Source organism: Lemur catta, chromosome 7, assembly GCF_020740605.2.
Source record: "Lemur catta isolate mLemCat1 chromosome 7, mLemCat1.pri, whole genome shotgun sequence".
NCBI classification, from domain to species: Eukaryota; Metazoa; Chordata; class Mammalia; order Primates; family Lemuridae; genus Lemur; species Lemur catta.
Genome location: NC_059134.1, coordinates 19,121,171 through 19,137,818, shown reverse-complemented (window position 1 = coordinate 19,137,818; position 16,648 = coordinate 19,121,171). Strand labels below are relative to the sequence as shown.

Here is a 16,648-nt window from a genome sequence, read left to right as displayed (position 1 = left end):
ATTGATTTTAGACCTTCTTTTCTAATGTAAGCATTTAAAGCTGTAAGTTTTCCTCTAAATACTGCTTTAGTTATATGCCACATATTTATCTATGTTTTATTTTAATTGTCTTTAAGTTTAGAATATTTTTAAATGTCCCCTTTTAAAATTGAGATATAATTCACATACTATAAAATTTATCATTATAAAGTATACAGTTCAAGAGTTTTTAGTATAGTCACAAGGGCATGCAACCATCACCGCTATCTAATTCCAGAACATTTTCACCATCCCATAACATCTCTTTTGATTTTTGTCTTTGACTGATAAGTTATTTAGAAAAGTATTATTTAATTTTCAGGTATTTGGGAACTTCATAAATATCTTATTATTATTGATATCTAATTTAATTTCCTATAGTCAGAGAACATACTTTGTGTGATTTCAGTCCTTTGAAATTTGTAGGACTAGTTTTGTAATCCAGCATATGGTCTATACTGGTGAATATATCATGTGCACTGGAAAGGAATGTGTATTCTGCATTTGTTGTAGTGTTTTATAGATATTATTTATATGAAGGTGGTTGATAATGTTCAGATCTTCTATTTTTATACTGGTTTTTTTTTTCCTTTGGTTTACTTTTGGTATAGTTCTCTAAATTGCTATAAGAGGCAGGGTAAGATTTCTTACTATGATTGTGGAATTATTTATTTCTCCTTTAAATTTTGTCAATTTCTGCTTTATTTTTCTATATATTTTGAGTCTCTGTTATTAAGTATATTTAAATTTATTATTATCTTTTCTGATGAACTCTTCCTTTTATTGTTATGAAATATCCCTCTTTATTTATGGTAATACTCTGTTTTGAAGTCTATTTTATCTGATATTGAAATAATCACTCTTCCCTTATGTTTACTGTTTGGATAGTGGATCCTTATCATCCATTTACTTTCTACCTATCTGTGTCATTATATCTAAAGTGTTATATAAGTATTATATTATACATTATATTACATTACAGTCAACATATAGTAGGGCTTTGCTTTTTTTTTTCATTCTACCAAGTTCTGCTTTTTAACTGAAAAGCTTAAGCCATTAGCATTTAATAGAATTATTGATATGGTTGGATTTAGATCTAATATTTTATTATTTATTTATTTATTATCCCCTCTGTTTATTATTCCTCTGTTTCTCATTTCCTATCTTCTCTTGTATTAGATATTTTTAGTATTCTGTTTTTATTTATTTTGAAAATTATATTTCTTTGTATTTTTAATGGCTTCTCTAAGGATTACAATATACATATCTAATATTTTATAGCCTTTTTTGAGTTAATATTGCACTTAACAAAATTTAGAAGGCTTGTAACCATATATAAGTCCTTTTTCTGCTCTGCTACTTTTATGTTATTGTTATATGTATCATCAGCATATATTGAAACACCTACAAATAATGTTTGTTTTGCTTTACATCATCATATGAATTTTAAAGAACTTAAGAGGAAAAAGTATTTCATATTTACCCAGATATTTAGCATTTCTCTAGCTTTTTCTTCATTCCTGAAGATCTCATGGGAAATTTCCATACAGCCTAAAAAATTCCTTTAGCATTTCTTTAGAGGAGGTCTACTGGCTATGAATTCTCTTGATTTTCCTTCATTTGCAAAATGTCTCTTTTACCTTCATTCTTGGTGATGTATGTTTGTTGGATATAGAATTGTGGGTGGACAATAATTTTCTTCCAATACTTTAAAGATGTCCTACTGTCTTCTTGCCAGTCTTCTGATGAGAAACCTGTTGTCATTTCAGCTATCATTCTCCTGTGTGTAACATGTCATTTTCTCTAGATGCTTTCAAGATTTTTTTCCTTTTCTTTCATTTTAAGCAGTTTTATTATGTGTCTAGGAGGCATTTTCTTTGAGTATATCCTGTTTGGGTTGCTGATTTTGAATCTATAGATTTATGTCTTTTACCAAATTTGTGAAATCTTCAGCCATTATTTCTTCAGATATTTTTTCCTGCCTCAATGCCTTTATCCTATTCTTCTCAGACTTTAGTTACACATTGGAGCTGTTATTATTCCACAGGTCCTTGGAGATATTTTTTCAAAAATCTTTTTTCAAAAATCTTTTTTCTTGTATGCTATTTTAAAAAAATTTTTCTTATTGAGGTAAAATATGTATAATTTACCATCTTTATTATTTTTAAATTTACAGATCAGTGGTAATACATTTATGTTCTTTTTTTTCCCTTCTTCTCTCCCTCCCACTGCCTTTCCCTGGACTGTGGTAGCCACCAATCTAATATCTATTTTCATGAGATTTTGCTATTTTTTTTTTATCTCCCATATATGAATGAGAATATGCAATATTTGTCTTTCTGCACTTGGCTTATTTCACTTAACATAAATAGCCTCTAGTTCCATCTATGTTGCTGCAAATGACAGGATTTCGCTTTTTTATGGCTGAATAGTATTCTATTGTGTATATATACCACATTTTCTTTATCTGTTCATCTGTTGATGGACACTTAGGTTGATTCCGTATTTTGGCTATTGTGTCTAGTGCTGCAACAAACATGGGAGTACAGACATCTCTTTGATACATTGAGTTCCTTTCTTTTGGATATATGGCCAGTAGTTCAATTGCTGGAATCATATGGAAGTTCTATTTTTAGTTTTTTTAAGGAACTTCCATACTGTTCTCCATAGTGTCTGTATTAATTTATATTACTGCCAACAGTATATGAGGGTTCCCCTTTCTCCACATCCTCACCAGTATCTGCTAATTGCCTTTCATTTTGATACAAACCATTTTAACTGGGGAGAGATGATATTGCATTGTGGTTTTGGTTTGCATTTCTCTGAAGGTTAGTGATGCTGAACATTTTTCATGTATCAGTTTGCCATTGTATGTCTTCTTTTGAGAAATGTCTGATCTTTTGCCTATTTTCTAATCGGGTTATTTATGTTTTTGCTATTGAGTTGTTTGAGCTCCTTATATATTCTGGTTATTTATTAATCCCTTGACAGATGAATAGTTTGCAGATATTTTCTCCTATTCTTTAGGTTGTCTGTTTAGTTTGTTGATTTCTCCTTTGCTGTGCAGAACCTTTTTAGCTTGATGTAATCACATTTGTCTGTTTTTGCTTTGTTTGCCTGTGCTTTTGAAATCTTTGCCAACGCTGATGTCCTGGAGCATTTCCCCAATGTTTTTTTCCTATTAATTTCGTATTGTCAGGTCTTAGATTCAAGTCTTTAATCCATTTTTATTTGATTTTTGTGTATGGTCAGTGATAGTGGTCTAGTTTCATTCTTCTGCATATAGCTATCCAGTTTTCCCAGCACCATTTTTGGAAAAGGCTGTCCTTTCCCCATTGCAAATTCTTGGTGCCTTTGTCAAAGATGAATTAGTTGTAAATGTGTGCATTTATATCTGGGTTCTCTGTTCTGTTCCATTGGTCCATGGATCTTTTTTTTTTTTTTTTTTTTTGAGACAGAGTCTCACTCTATTGCCTGGCTAGAGTGAGTGCCGTGGCGTCAGCCTAGCTCACAGCAACCTCAAACTCCTGGGCTTAAGCGATCCTACTGCCTCAGCCTCCCGAGTAGCTGGGACTACAGGCATGCGCCACCATGCCCGGCTAATTTTTTCTATATATATTTTTTAGTTGGTCAGATAATTTCTTTCTATTTTTAGTAGAGACAGGTTCTCGCTCTTGCTGAGGCTGGTCTCGAACTCCTGACCTCGAGCGATCCACCTGCCTCGGCCTCCCAGAGTGCTAGGATTAAAGGTGTGAGCCACCGCGTCTGACCTATGGATCTATTTTTATGCCAGTACCATGCTGTTTTGGTTATGGTAGCTTTGGAATAAATTTTGAAGTTGGGTTGTGTGATGCCTCCAGCTTTGTTCCTTTTGCAAAGGATTGCTTTGTCTATTGGGGGTCTTTTGTGGTTCCATATAAATTCTAGGATTTTTTTCCCTGTTTCCATGAAGAATGTTACTGGAATTTTGATAGAGATTGCATTGACTCTATAAATTGCTTGGGTAGTATTGTCATTTTAACAATATTAATCCTTCTAATCCATGAGCCTAGAATATCTTTCCATTTTTTTGTGTCCTCTTCTATTTTTTTCATCAGAGTTTTATAGTTTCCCTTGTATAGACCTTTCCTTTCTTTGTTTAGATTGATCCCTAGGTATTACATTTTTTATAAGTATTATAAATGGGATTTCTTTTTGAGATTACTTGTTGTTCGTGTATGGAAATGCTACTGATTTTTGTATGTTGATTTTGCGTCCTGCAACTTTACTGAATTCTTTTATCAGTTTGAACAGTTTTTTGGTGCAGTCTGGGTTTTTCTAGGTATAAGGTCATGTTGTCTGCACACAGGTGAATTTGACTTCTTCCTTCCCAATTTGGATGCCATTTATTTCTTTCTGTTGCCTAATTGCTCTGTCATGGCTTTCAGTATTATGTTGAATAATAGTAGTGAAAATGGGCATCCTTGTCTTGTTTCAATTTTTGGAGGAAAGGCCTTTAGTTTTCCCCCATTCAGTATGATGTTAGCTGTGTGTTTGATGGCCTTTATTATTTTCAAGTCTGTTCCTTCTATATCCATTTTAATGAGAGTTTTTATCATAAAGGGATGTTGTATTTATCAAATACTTTTTCAGCAGCTATTGAAGTAATCATATAGTTTTTGTTCTTGTTGATGTGGTGTGATAATTGATGATGAATTATCAATTATGATTAACATACACAATCATGGTAATTGATTTGCATATGTTGAACCATCCTTGCATCCTTGGAATGAATCCCACTTGATCATGGTGAACGATCTTTTTAATATGTTGTTACATTTGGTTTGCCAGTATTTTGTTGAGGATTTTTGCATCTATGTTCATCAGTGATATTGGCCTATAGTTTTCTTTTTTTGTTGTATCCTTGTCTGGGCAATGCTGGCCTCATAGAATGAGATTGGAAGTTTCCCTCCTCATCAGTTTTTTTGAAAAGTTTGAGCAGGATTGGTATCAGTTCTTTAAATATTTGGTAGAATTCAGAATCCATCAGGTCCTGGGATTTTCTTTGATGGGAGATTTTTTCATTACAGCTTTGATATTATTACTTGTTCCTGGTTTGTTAAGGTTTTCTGTTTCTTCATGGTTCTTGGTAGGTTGTATGTGTCCAGAAATTTATCCATTTCTTCTAGGTTTTCCAATCTGTTGGCATATAGTTCATATAGTCCCTAATGATGCTTTGTATTTCTGAGATCTCAGTTATTAGGTCTCGTTTTCATTTCTGATTTTATGTATTTGGGTCTTTTCTCTTTAGTTAGTCTAGCTAAAGGTTTGTCAATTTTGTTTATTTTCAAAAAACCCAACTTTTCATTTCATTGATCTTCTGTACTTTTTTGTCTCTATTTCATTTATTTCTGTTCTGATCTTTATTATTTCTTTTCTTCTATGAATTTTGGGTTTGGTTTGTTCTTGCTTTTCTAGTTCCTTGAGATGCATCATTAGGTTGTTAATTTGGAGTCTCTCTATTTTTTTGATATAGGTGTTTATTGCTGTAAACTTCCATCTTAGTACTCCTTTTGCCATATCCCCTAGATTTTGGTATGTTGTGTTTCCATTTTCATTTGTTTTGAGAAATTTTTAAATTTCTTCTTTAATGTCTTCATTGACCGATTGGTCATTCAGGAACATATTGTTTAATTTCCATGTGTTTGTATATTTTTCAAGGTTCTTCTTGTTATTGATACCTAGTTTTATTCCATTGTGGTCAGAGAAGACACTTGATAGGATTTCTGTTTTTCAGAATTTGTACGGATTTGTTTTGTGGTCTAAGATATGGTCTATTCTGGAAAATGTTCCATGATCAAAAGAATGTGTTTTCTATATTGGTTAGGTGAAATGTTCTGTAAAATGTCAGTTAGGCTTGTTAGATCTAGTATGTAGTTTAAGTGTGCTGTTTCTTTCTTTGTTTTTTTGTTTGTTTGTTTGTTTGTTTAGAGACAAGGTCTTCCTGTATTGCCCAGGCTGGAGTGTAGTGCCGTGATCATAGCTCCCTGTAACCTTGAAGTCGTGGGCTTAAGCAATCCTCCTGCCTCAGCCTATTGAGTAGCTGAGACTACAGGCTTGCACAACCATGCCTGGCTTTTTAAAATTATTTTTTGTAGAGACAGGTTCTTGCTATGTTGCACAGGCTGGTCTTGAGCTCTTGGCCTCAAGTGATCCTCCCACCTCGCTCTCCCAAAGTGCTAAGATTATAGGTGTGAGTTCACCTTGCCTAGCTACACTATTTTCTGCCTGGATTATCTGTCCATCATTAGAGTCGGGTGTTAAAATCCCCTCCTATTATTGTATTACAGTCTATCTCTTCCTTTAGGTCTATTAATGCTTGCTTTATAGATCTGGAAGCTCTGGTGTTGGGTACACACATATTTGTAGTTATATCCTCTTGCTGAATTGACTCCTTTATCATTATATAATAACCCTTCTTGTCTTTTTTTAATAGTCTTTGCTTTGTAGTCTCTTTTCTCTGACATAAGTATAGCTACTTCTGTTCTTTTTGGTTTCCAATTGCATGGAATATCTTTTTCCACCCCTTCACTTTTAGTCTGTATGTGTCTTTATAGGTGAAGTGGGTTTCTTGAAGGCAGCTTATAATTGTTTCTTTATCCCTTCAGCTCCTCTATGCCTTTTAATTGGAGAATTGAGACCATTTACATTCAGTGTTATTGATAAATAAGGACTTACTAATACCATTTTGTTGCTTGTTTTCTGGTTGTTTTGAGATTCCCCTTTCTTCCTTTCTTGCTGTCTTCATTTGTACTTAACTGATATTCTCTGGTAGTTTGTTTAAATCTGCTGCTTTTTATTTCTAGAGAATCTATTATAGATTTTTGTGCTGTGATTACCACAAGGCTTACAAAAACATTTGACAGACATAACAAGTTATCTTAAAGAGATGAGAACTTATCTTAGGACACAAATAAAAGAATATAAAAAAATAAAAAAAGACTTACAAAAAAATTCTACACTTTAACTCCATTCCCCTAATATATTAACTCTTAGTTGTCTCAATTTACATATTTTTAAATGGTTTGTCTCTTAACAGGTTGTAGTAGCTATTATGGTTTTTGATAGATTTGTCTTTTGGACTTTGTACTAGAGTTACAGGTAGATTGAAACCACAAATATGATAAAAGAGTATTCTGAGTTTGTCCACGTACTTAATCCACCAGCGGATTTTACACCTTGAGACATTTTTTTTTTTTTTTTTTTGCATGTTAGTATTTTTTTTCTTTCAGTTTGAAGAACTTTCTTTAGCATTTCTTGAAAGATGGGTCTGGTGATGAATTCTCTCAGCCTTACTTGTCTGTGAAAGACTTTATCTCTCCTTCAAATTTGAATGACAGTTTTACTGGTACAGTATTCTTGGGTTACAGTTTGTTTTTTCTTTGAGTATTTTGAGAATGTCTTCCTCTGCCTTCTGGACTGTAGAGAAGTCTGTTGTCAGATGAACTGGAGCCCCTTTACCTGTTATTTGCTTCTTATCTCTCATTACTTTTAGATCTTCTCTTTGTCCTTGACCTTTGACAGTTTGATTATTAAATACCTTGGGGTAGTCTTATTTGGGTTGAATCTTCCTGGTGTTCCAAGATCTTCCTATACCTAGATATTTATATATTTCTCGAGTTTTGGAAAGTTTTTTGTTATTGTTTCTTTGAATTAGCTATTATATCTCCCCCTTGCTCTTGCTTAGCTCTCTCTTGAACACCAACAATTCTTAGGTTTGGTCTTCTGAGGTAATTTTCTATATCTTGTAGTGGTATTTATTCTTTTTCATTCTTTTTTCTCCTCTGTGTATCTTCAGGCTCACTGATTCTTTCCTCTACTTGGTTCATTCTGTTGTTGAGAGCCTCTAAAAATTTTCTCAGTTTAGCAAATATACTTCTCAGTTCCACGATTTCTGTTTGATTTTTTTTTTTATTATTTCAATCTCTTTGTCAAATTTTTCTGATGAATTTGTGAATTGCTTTTCTGTGTTATCTTGGAGATCACTGAGTTTTCTAAAACTACTATTTTGAATTTTTGGTTAGACAGCTCACAAATTGCCATCTCGTTAGGGTCAGCCAGTGGATTTTTGCTTTGTCCTTTTGGGGAGGTCATGGTTCCTTGTTTGCTGTCGTTTCCTGTGGGCACACATCGGTGTCTTTGCATTGAAAGATTAGTTATTTATTCCAGACTCTGTCTGACTGTGTTCTAAGATATAGTCTATTCTGGAAAATGTTTTGGTTTTTATTGAATGTATTTGCTAGCCTCCCTGTTAGATGGCTGCCTACTTTTCAGCTCTAGGTGGCGCCTTAAGCCCAGGTTCACCTCTGCTCTGGTAAATGATTGGAGCACTGCCTGTCCCAAATAGAGGAGGTCCCAAAGGGATTATCCCAGCAATGTGGGATAACCAGACAATGGCTAGGGGTTTGTGTCCTGGGCAATGGTCCTCCTACAGCCATTCTTATTTGTCATTTCCTTTGTCCAAGGCACAGAGCAGAGTTTCAAGGCTGGAGATGGTAATCCCACCTCCTCCGGGATGTTTCTTCCTTCAGGCAGGTATGATGCTACCCATAGGTTAAGGAAAGGACAGATCTCCTGCCAGAGAGCCCAAGAATGTGGGGAAGCTGGCTGACCACCTCAATTTCACTTTTTTCAGTGTAGGAACTTTGAGTTGAGGGGAGATTTTCCATGCCGCTGGTGCCTGGACAAATGAGGGGAAAGAGTGTTGTGGATATGGAAGTCTGGTTCTCCAACTCTCTGCTCAGTTTTTCCACTTTTCTGTGCCCCGGGAACTATCTCTTTCTTGTACTTGAGTTCTGGGTTGTTGCTGATGAAGATCTCAGGGCTGCATATTTGCTCTTGTTTTTTTTAATGTGGAGAAGAGACCAGCTTGCCTCTATGCCACCATTTTGTAATAGGAAGTTCAATAATCCTGTATGTTCTTTAGAATGGATAGTTTCTGTTGGTCTATATTTATCTTCAAATTCACTAATTCCTCTGTCATTTCTACTCTGATATTGAACCCATATGTGAATTTATTTCAGATATTGTGTTTTTCTGTTAATAAAACTTCTATTTGGTTCTTTTTTAAAAAAACTGTTTTCACTCCTTTGGGGAGAATTCTTTTGTTCATTTCATGTGTTTTTTTTTTTTTTCTTCCTGGAACATGGTTATAATAGCTGTTTTAAAAGTCCAATATATAATTGCCTTGGGATTTGTGCCTGTTTACTTTCTTTTTCCTTGAGAATTGGACACATAAATAGGTTTGCATGCTATATGTTGAATAATTTTGGTTTCCATTTCTGGACATGTGAATGAAATGCATGAAATGAAATCATCTTCTGAAGCATTTTTTTTTTATTTTTTTTAAAGCATGTAATAGGCCTGTTAGGTTCTGACTGTTGTGTCTTGCTTTCTGTGGGTGATATTTCAAATCTCAGGTTAGTCTGCTAAACCTTTATTCTGCTGGTATGGGTGTGAACATGGATAGATTAGGTGTTAGGCTGGGGCTTATGTAAATTCATACACAGAATTAGGAGATTTACTTTTTTGACACTGCCCCTCCGGGAGTCCATCTGCATTTTCCCCAGCCTGCAGGGGCTCCTTTTCCCGGTTCCTTTGGCAGAAAGTTCAGCTCTCTGGCTGGGACTGAGGTGCACTCCATGACTGGGGCTTTCCCTCAGGGCAAAGCCATGCCAGGAAACCCGCAACTGTGTGAGTAGCTTCTCCAGGTTTTAGATCCCTTCCATAATAAGCTCCTGCTTTTGTTTACTTTTGAGCATCCTCTGGAAGTTGCTTTTTGTATTTTGTCCAGGGTTTTTAGTTGTAATTAGCAGGAAGGATGGGCTATAGGGGGCTTATCCTGTCCTAGTAGAACTGCAGCCCTAGTTGGTTAATTTTTAATCGTTGGTTGGGGAGAGTCAAAGATTTGGGCTTGAGACCTACCTCTGCTGTTCACAGTTTGCCATGTTAGTATTAACCGCTTATTTCTTCATTTGGGGAAAAAAATGGGATACCAGAACTTGCTCTGCCTATCCTTAGGATTGTGTGGAGCAGATGAGATAATGTATGTGAATGTGTATTATAAACTGAAAAATCGTATTCAAATGGTTGATTGCTAACGTGTGTGTGTGCACGCACATTTACATGGCTTCTACACAGCTACCTTCACAGCAGTGACATGAGCACTGGCTTTTCCTCTTCAGGCACTTCCGGGACCTCACTACTACACATGGGGGGACCACGGAGGCATCATCATGGCCATTGCCCAGGGCACGGAGACCAATGAGCTGAAGTAAGTGTCTCTGGTTAAGTCTTCTAACATCTAACTGTTCTCCCAGAAATTTATGTCTGTGATTATGAGTAAATTACCTTTGTACAGTGTTAGCGTGTTGGTAGCATAATTTGTGACCTCTGGAAATTACTTAAACTTTCCTTATCTGTAAAATGGGAATAACAACCTGTCCTTTCTATCCCTGTCCTTTCAATACCCCCTATCTAGGGGTATTGTTGGGGAACAAGCAAAATCATTTTATTGATTTGAAAAAGTACAACTCTATATAAATAATTAATAATGACCAAAAAAAAAAAAAACAAAAAACTAGAGACTCTTTAATTTCTCTTTCTTTGCTTTGTGTGTGACACACAGATTTACTCATAGAATGTCTAATGAATAAGTAATACATGAGCAATACTTTACAGAATGCATGTGACTTGATAGCCAGTTGACTTTTGCTGTGCTGCATTAGGTTATGGAGGTTCTCATAGATGAGCTGGAAGGGCTATTTGGAGTTAACGGCTTCATTTTACAGATGAGAAAACTGAGGCTGAGCAAGGTGAAGTAACCTGCCCAGGGTCTTCCCATTTGTTAGTGATGGGGACAGGATTAGCACTTGGGTCTTTAGATTATGTCATGTATTCTTTGCCGTATATTGTTTTGAAAAGCAAACATTTCAGGAGTTTGTAACTTCTACTCTTTTAAGTTTTGATTTTGTCAGAATCAGTCCTTTGATGACTTCTGTCTGAGTTCTCGAACAGTTTACGTTAGGTCGGGGCAGCCTGGCCCTAACTTCTCCCTGTTTTTGAGCTGAACTCATTAGATAGATTATGGAAGGAGACTGAGAGGGCTTCTGTAATCTTCTTGTTTAATGCAAGGAAAAGCTTTCTTTTCCTTTGCTCCTTTTAGAAACAGAGCCAGCAGCACGAGAGAGGTGGGTGGTTTGGAAAAAGAGATCATAGCAGCTGGGTTTTCCCCTGTAGTTAATTTGACATGTGCTGAGGGAGAAAGAAGCAGAGCACTGGCATTTAGCATTCCACCTGGCTGTTCTCTGTTCCGCGTAGCGCTGGTCAGCTGTTTCTTTAGAGGCAGGAGTCAGAAGAGGCCCTGTTTGTATGCCACATTCTGTATCCATATTCGGACTGGTGTTTGCTCAGAGGATGACTGTCACAAAGCACAGTGCTTCCCACATTTATACTGTCATTTATATATCCACTAATTTAATTCTCATCTCACACATTTAGCAAGCACTAATCGTGCCAGGTACTGTGTATCTAAAGATAAATAGGGTGCTATCCCCCACCCTCAAGCACCTCATCCTTTTACTGTAAGATAGGTGAGGGAACAATCATAGTTGGTCCCCTGCTATGTGTGAAAGACATGTAAGGGACACAGTTTGGCTTCCTAGGACTGCATTTCATTCTTTGTATGGCTTTCAGATTTTAGAGTCCGCTCTCGATTTTCCTTGTTTAACTTCCCTACAGATCACATTTGCATTCCAAGCTGGCTCCTCTGAAGGCCCGAGTGTGATTTTAGTCCTCTTACACCATCTGTCGGTGCATATGTGCTCAGGGAACGCAGCGTCATTCTGCACTAGCTGGAGCAAAACATGATCAGGAAAATAAACCTGCTGCCAACAAATCACAATGCCCTCCCCAGACATTTAAAAATGACTCTGGGGTTGTAGACTTTGGGGGATTATGGACACTGTAGCATTCCTCTATTTGTATAGGCCATTTGGAGGTGTCTGTAGGCATGGTTCGAATAAATCACTTGCAAACATGAAAATACATACAGGCCTCCTATTGACAGGTGCGTGTGTCCCAGATAGCAGCCTGAGCCTGGCCTGAATCTGTGTAGCCACCTGGCATTTACTCAGTGTGTTGTTCACAGAGGTGTTTTGCTTCTCCTCCTGCTGCTCTGAAAAGCAGGAAATAATACTGAAGTGAGTTCATATCCTTAAACCACACTGGTGATTTACTGTGATGCCCATGCATGAATGGAGGCTGCTTCTGACAAAACTGGATTTCTGTTGTTGGTAGAGCTTTTGGCCTTTCTGAATCTGGCCTCCCCAACCACAGTGATCTCTTCTTTGAGTCCGATAGCATTTATTGGCTGTCCCATTAATTCAGCATCGATCATACCCTGGTTCCTTTTGTTATGTTTTCATTATTTGCCTGAATTCTTCAATTTGTTAGTAAGGCCTTTGTAGATAAGTATTTCTGCTCTATACCTATTAGTAGGCATTTAGCACATACTGAATTGAAATATGTCATGCATACTTAGTTTTCTGAGATTGCTTATTTTTTTTTTAAATTTTTTTACTTATTTATAAAACTGAAAGGAACCTGGGTAGGGCACCAGTTGCACCACTCCAAGGGAGACCACTGCTGTTGTGCTCTGTGTAAATGACAATCCCTGGAGCAGACCCGTGAGTAGGGGCTCCCTGGATGTGTGCAACCCGGTGGAGCCCAGTAGGCAGCAGAAATGACCCAGCCCATCTTCCTCAGTTTTCATACAAGGGAACAAGTGATTAGTCAGGAGTTAGTGCCCTGGCTGGAACTTGAGCACATTTCTGTTAGGAATCATTTCAGGTCAATTACACAAACATTTGTCGGACATCCACAGTGAACCAGATGTTGTTCTAGACACCAAGGACGCAAGGGCGAGTGGGGCGCTGTTCAGGGCTGCTAGGGCCCCCTGTGGCTCTGTGATGTTTCCGAGCTAGTGGGAAAGAAGCTGGGAGCGGGGCTTGTGTGGAAAGGGGGCTTTCTGACCTGCTACTTACCCATCTTTCTGGAGGAAAGCCAAGTAAATTAGCATCAGTAACTCCAGTAAGAGGTAGTAGGGACAGAAGTTGAAACATTGCTTAAAATAAGAGGGTTTGTGTGTGTGTGTGTGTGTGTGTGTGTTTTGGTTGTTCTTTTAAATTATTCATGTCTTTCTCTTCCTGATTAGCACAGATAACTAAGAGTTGATTGTTATTTGTTTCAGCTTCTGCATCGATTCTCCACTGAGACTGTTACCTTTGTTATTGTTAATTGAAATTGAGAGCGAGAAGTGGAATGCTTTGTTTTGCTGTTGTGTCTACATGTCTGAAATGGGGATTCACTTACTCATTCATTTAGCACACGGATGCTGCGAACCTGCTCCGGGGATGCATAGGAGCAGTGTCTTTTCCTTGTGTATAATCAGCATTCTTCAGGGAAGGGGTGGATGTGTTTTTGCACTCTGACCAAAAAAGATCCAAACACAAGATTGTTGGCTCGACCCTGAAAGATGAGATCAACTTTTGTTTCTTCTCGGCAGTTTCTGGGTCAGCATGATGATAGTATTGGTAGTTACTAATAACATTTTGGACTTGCCCCAAAGGATCTTTTCTCTAAGGAGATTTCCAATTTCCTAGGGATTCGCTCCGGGAATCCTGAAGAGCCCCTGCAAAGAGCCCACGAAGCAGAGTGGCTGTCTTTGCTGGACGTCATCAGCTCTGGAAGCAGCCCCATAGTCCCAGAATGTGGGAGGTGACAGTTCACCTCTTCACTGGATTGCAGCGCCTACCACCAGTAGTAACACTTACCAGTGCGCTTGCAGAGAGCTGCCCGTACTTCATTCTAACCCCCCTCTTCTGCCTCTTGAGGTATAGAGGAGCAGGTGTTCATCTTATCATCTTTTAACTGGCAAGAAACTGAGAGACAGGGTTAAAAAATTAATTAATGCCCCTCTGTGTTCTAGGAAGGGTGCCAGGTACCAGGGACAGAAGAGCGAGTGAGGGATCTTGCTCCTGGTGAATGGCAGGCAGGGGGAAAACGCTCACAGGATCAGGTCACTCAAACTAAAGGGTGTGAGATCGAGGTGAGCACAGGGCGCAGTGGGAGGCAGAGTGAGGGCCAGCTGGTGCTGCCTGGGAGACAGGGATGAAACTTGAGCCCAGACCAAAAGTGTGAAAAACAAGGTTGGAATGCCTTTCTAGGCTTAGAGACACCTTGAGCAAAGTGGGGGCAGCATGAGTCGGTGTGGAATGCAGGTTCTTTAGTGTTAATAGAATGCAAATTCCCAGGTGGGGAGCAGTGAGAAAGGGGGCTTGAGGTCAGGTGTATGGATGGAGATGCCAGTCCTGGAGGACCTTCCCTGTGCCTTACTAAAGAGATTAAACTCTACTTTTGAGGTGGTAGAGTGTCTTGGAGGGTTTTCAATGGGGGGATGGCATGGCTAGATTTGCACTGTGGAAAGATGTCTCTGGCAGAACGAGGAGGAGGCATTTGAGTGGAGCAAGACTGGAATTGAGAGATGGTGCTGGGGTGGGTTTGAGGACTGGGTCTGTGGGACAAGATTTCTAACTATCCTGGGGTGACAGAGGCAGTGATCGTACCACTCACAGGAAAGCAGAGGTAAAGGAGCTGGCTTGCAGGGCAATATCATGAATGCAGGCGTGGACTAGTGGAACTGAAGAGGCTATGGCATGTCCAAGGAGAGGTGTCCAGCAGGAATCTGGGCACATTACATCATCTGGTTCAGCCTTTTGCCACCCTTTGCAAGAATTTTCTCTGTACCATCTTTGATAGATGGTCGTCCAGTCTTTGCTTGAACAATCCTAGTAGTGGGGAATTTGCCAGATACATCAAAAGGTACTTCTATTTCACTTTGGGGCAGTTTGTTGTTCATTTGTTCAATTATTCATGTATGAATCAAAGTTTTCTAGTAAGAGAGCCCAAATTCTCCTCCCTCTAGCTTTTATACAGTGGGCTTAATTCTGCTTCATGGAGATACACAGCAGGCATTTCCTTTTACCTGAAAGCCTTTCAGATATTTAAGGACCCTGTCCATGTCCTTCTAGCATCTGCCATTCCAGTGGACATCTCCACTTTCTTTCCTCACATGCTGTAGAATCCTGAATCTCCACCTTCTCCGTTCTCCTTTAGGTCTGTCTCACGATGTCAGTGCCTTGAAATGTGGGGTTCGTATCTGACCCCAGTAGCCTGACATGCAGAAGACATTAGGATTAATATCTACATGATTCTGGATACTCTATTTCTGTTAATAAAAGCCTCAGGCTGTTTACATTTTTGACAGCCACCTCAAACTCTAGTGGCTCCGACTTTTTTAAAAAATTGAGGTGCAATTTATATACCATGAGATGCTCAGATGTTAAATATACCATTTAGTTACTTCTAAAGGATGCATGAAAAGATGTAGAGCATTTCCATCACCCTAGAAAATACCCTGTGCCCCTTTCCAGTCATGCTACCCACCCCCACCGTCCTGCCCCAAGTAGAGGCAATGGGCTGGTCTTTTTCACTGTAGGTTAGTTCTGCCTATTCCAGAATTTCATATGTTTGTATTTTTTGTATTTGGCTTCTTTTACTCAGCATAATAATTTTGAGATTTATTCATCTTGTAACCTGTATCAGTAGGCTGAGTTCAATTTAACTAAAAAACCCAGAGATCCTTTTTTCTTATGGATCTCATTAAAGACCAGATGTTCCCCATTCTGTATTTGAGCAGATAGGTTTTTGAAACTACGTGTAGAGCTTTGTCTTTATTCTCATTTTTGCTTATTCTTTTGATTTGAATCCTGTTTTTGGCATTTAGTGTATAATGTGGACAACTAGCCTTGTGCCCTTTGCAAATTTGGTAGATTCACCTTCCAGATCCCTGTCCGGATCATCAACACGTGTTGTGCTCTGTGAGAACTAGAGGTCCCATTCTGGGCTGAGATCAAAACATACATCAGCACACTTGGGATTTGTTTGTTGCACCAGCAGTGAATTTTATCTAACTGTGTGGTCCACAGAGATCTTCATGTAAAAAAGAATGTTCTATATCATTATCCTGCTCTTCAAATCAGGAATTATCATGAGAAAAGAAATGGGATTAGTTTGTTATGACTTGTGTGTAAAACCATTTCTACATCAGTCCCAGCCTGACTTCCTTTTCTTCTAAGTGCTCTCAAATCACCTGTTTCATAATCCATTCTTGAAACCACCTTTTCTTCTTTAGGGAAGTAAAACCATTCTTCCTATTCTAGTCTTTGAGACCTTTGTTCTCCACGATTCTTCTAGAGATTATTAAAAGGCGCTCTGTAATCATCCTATCTTTAAAGCCCTCGGTTCCCTAGAATTTATTTTGTACTCATTTTCCTTTAACTTCTGTTTTTTTGGCCTTGTTCTGTTTGAAGATCATTCTTTTTGATAAAGATAAAAGCAAAATAAAGATTCTTTTGTGTGGTTTTTTTTGATTTTTCTTTTTTTTTTTGGAGACCCAACTTTACTGCTAGGTTATTTTTTAGAAATTTCTACTAATGAAATCTTTATTTTCTTCACATTTTTCCATTTAGCC

The 16,648-nt window shown here is 37.9% G+C and overlaps 1 protein-coding gene across 2 annotated transcripts in view; it reads left to right on the top strand.

The window, feature by feature from the left end:
* SORL1 (sortilin related receptor 1) overlaps positions 1–16,648 on the top strand; it is a 165,671-nt gene that overhangs the window by 64,085 nt on the left and 84,938 nt on the right. For both annotated transcript variants that reach the window (XM_045555782.1, XM_045555783.1), the window contains exon 12: positions 10,242–10,330. In XM_045555782.1, coding sequence (XP_045411738.1) covers positions 10,242–10,330 — 89 coding nt within the window. The remainder of the gene's footprint in view (positions 1–10,241; positions 10,331–16,648) is intronic.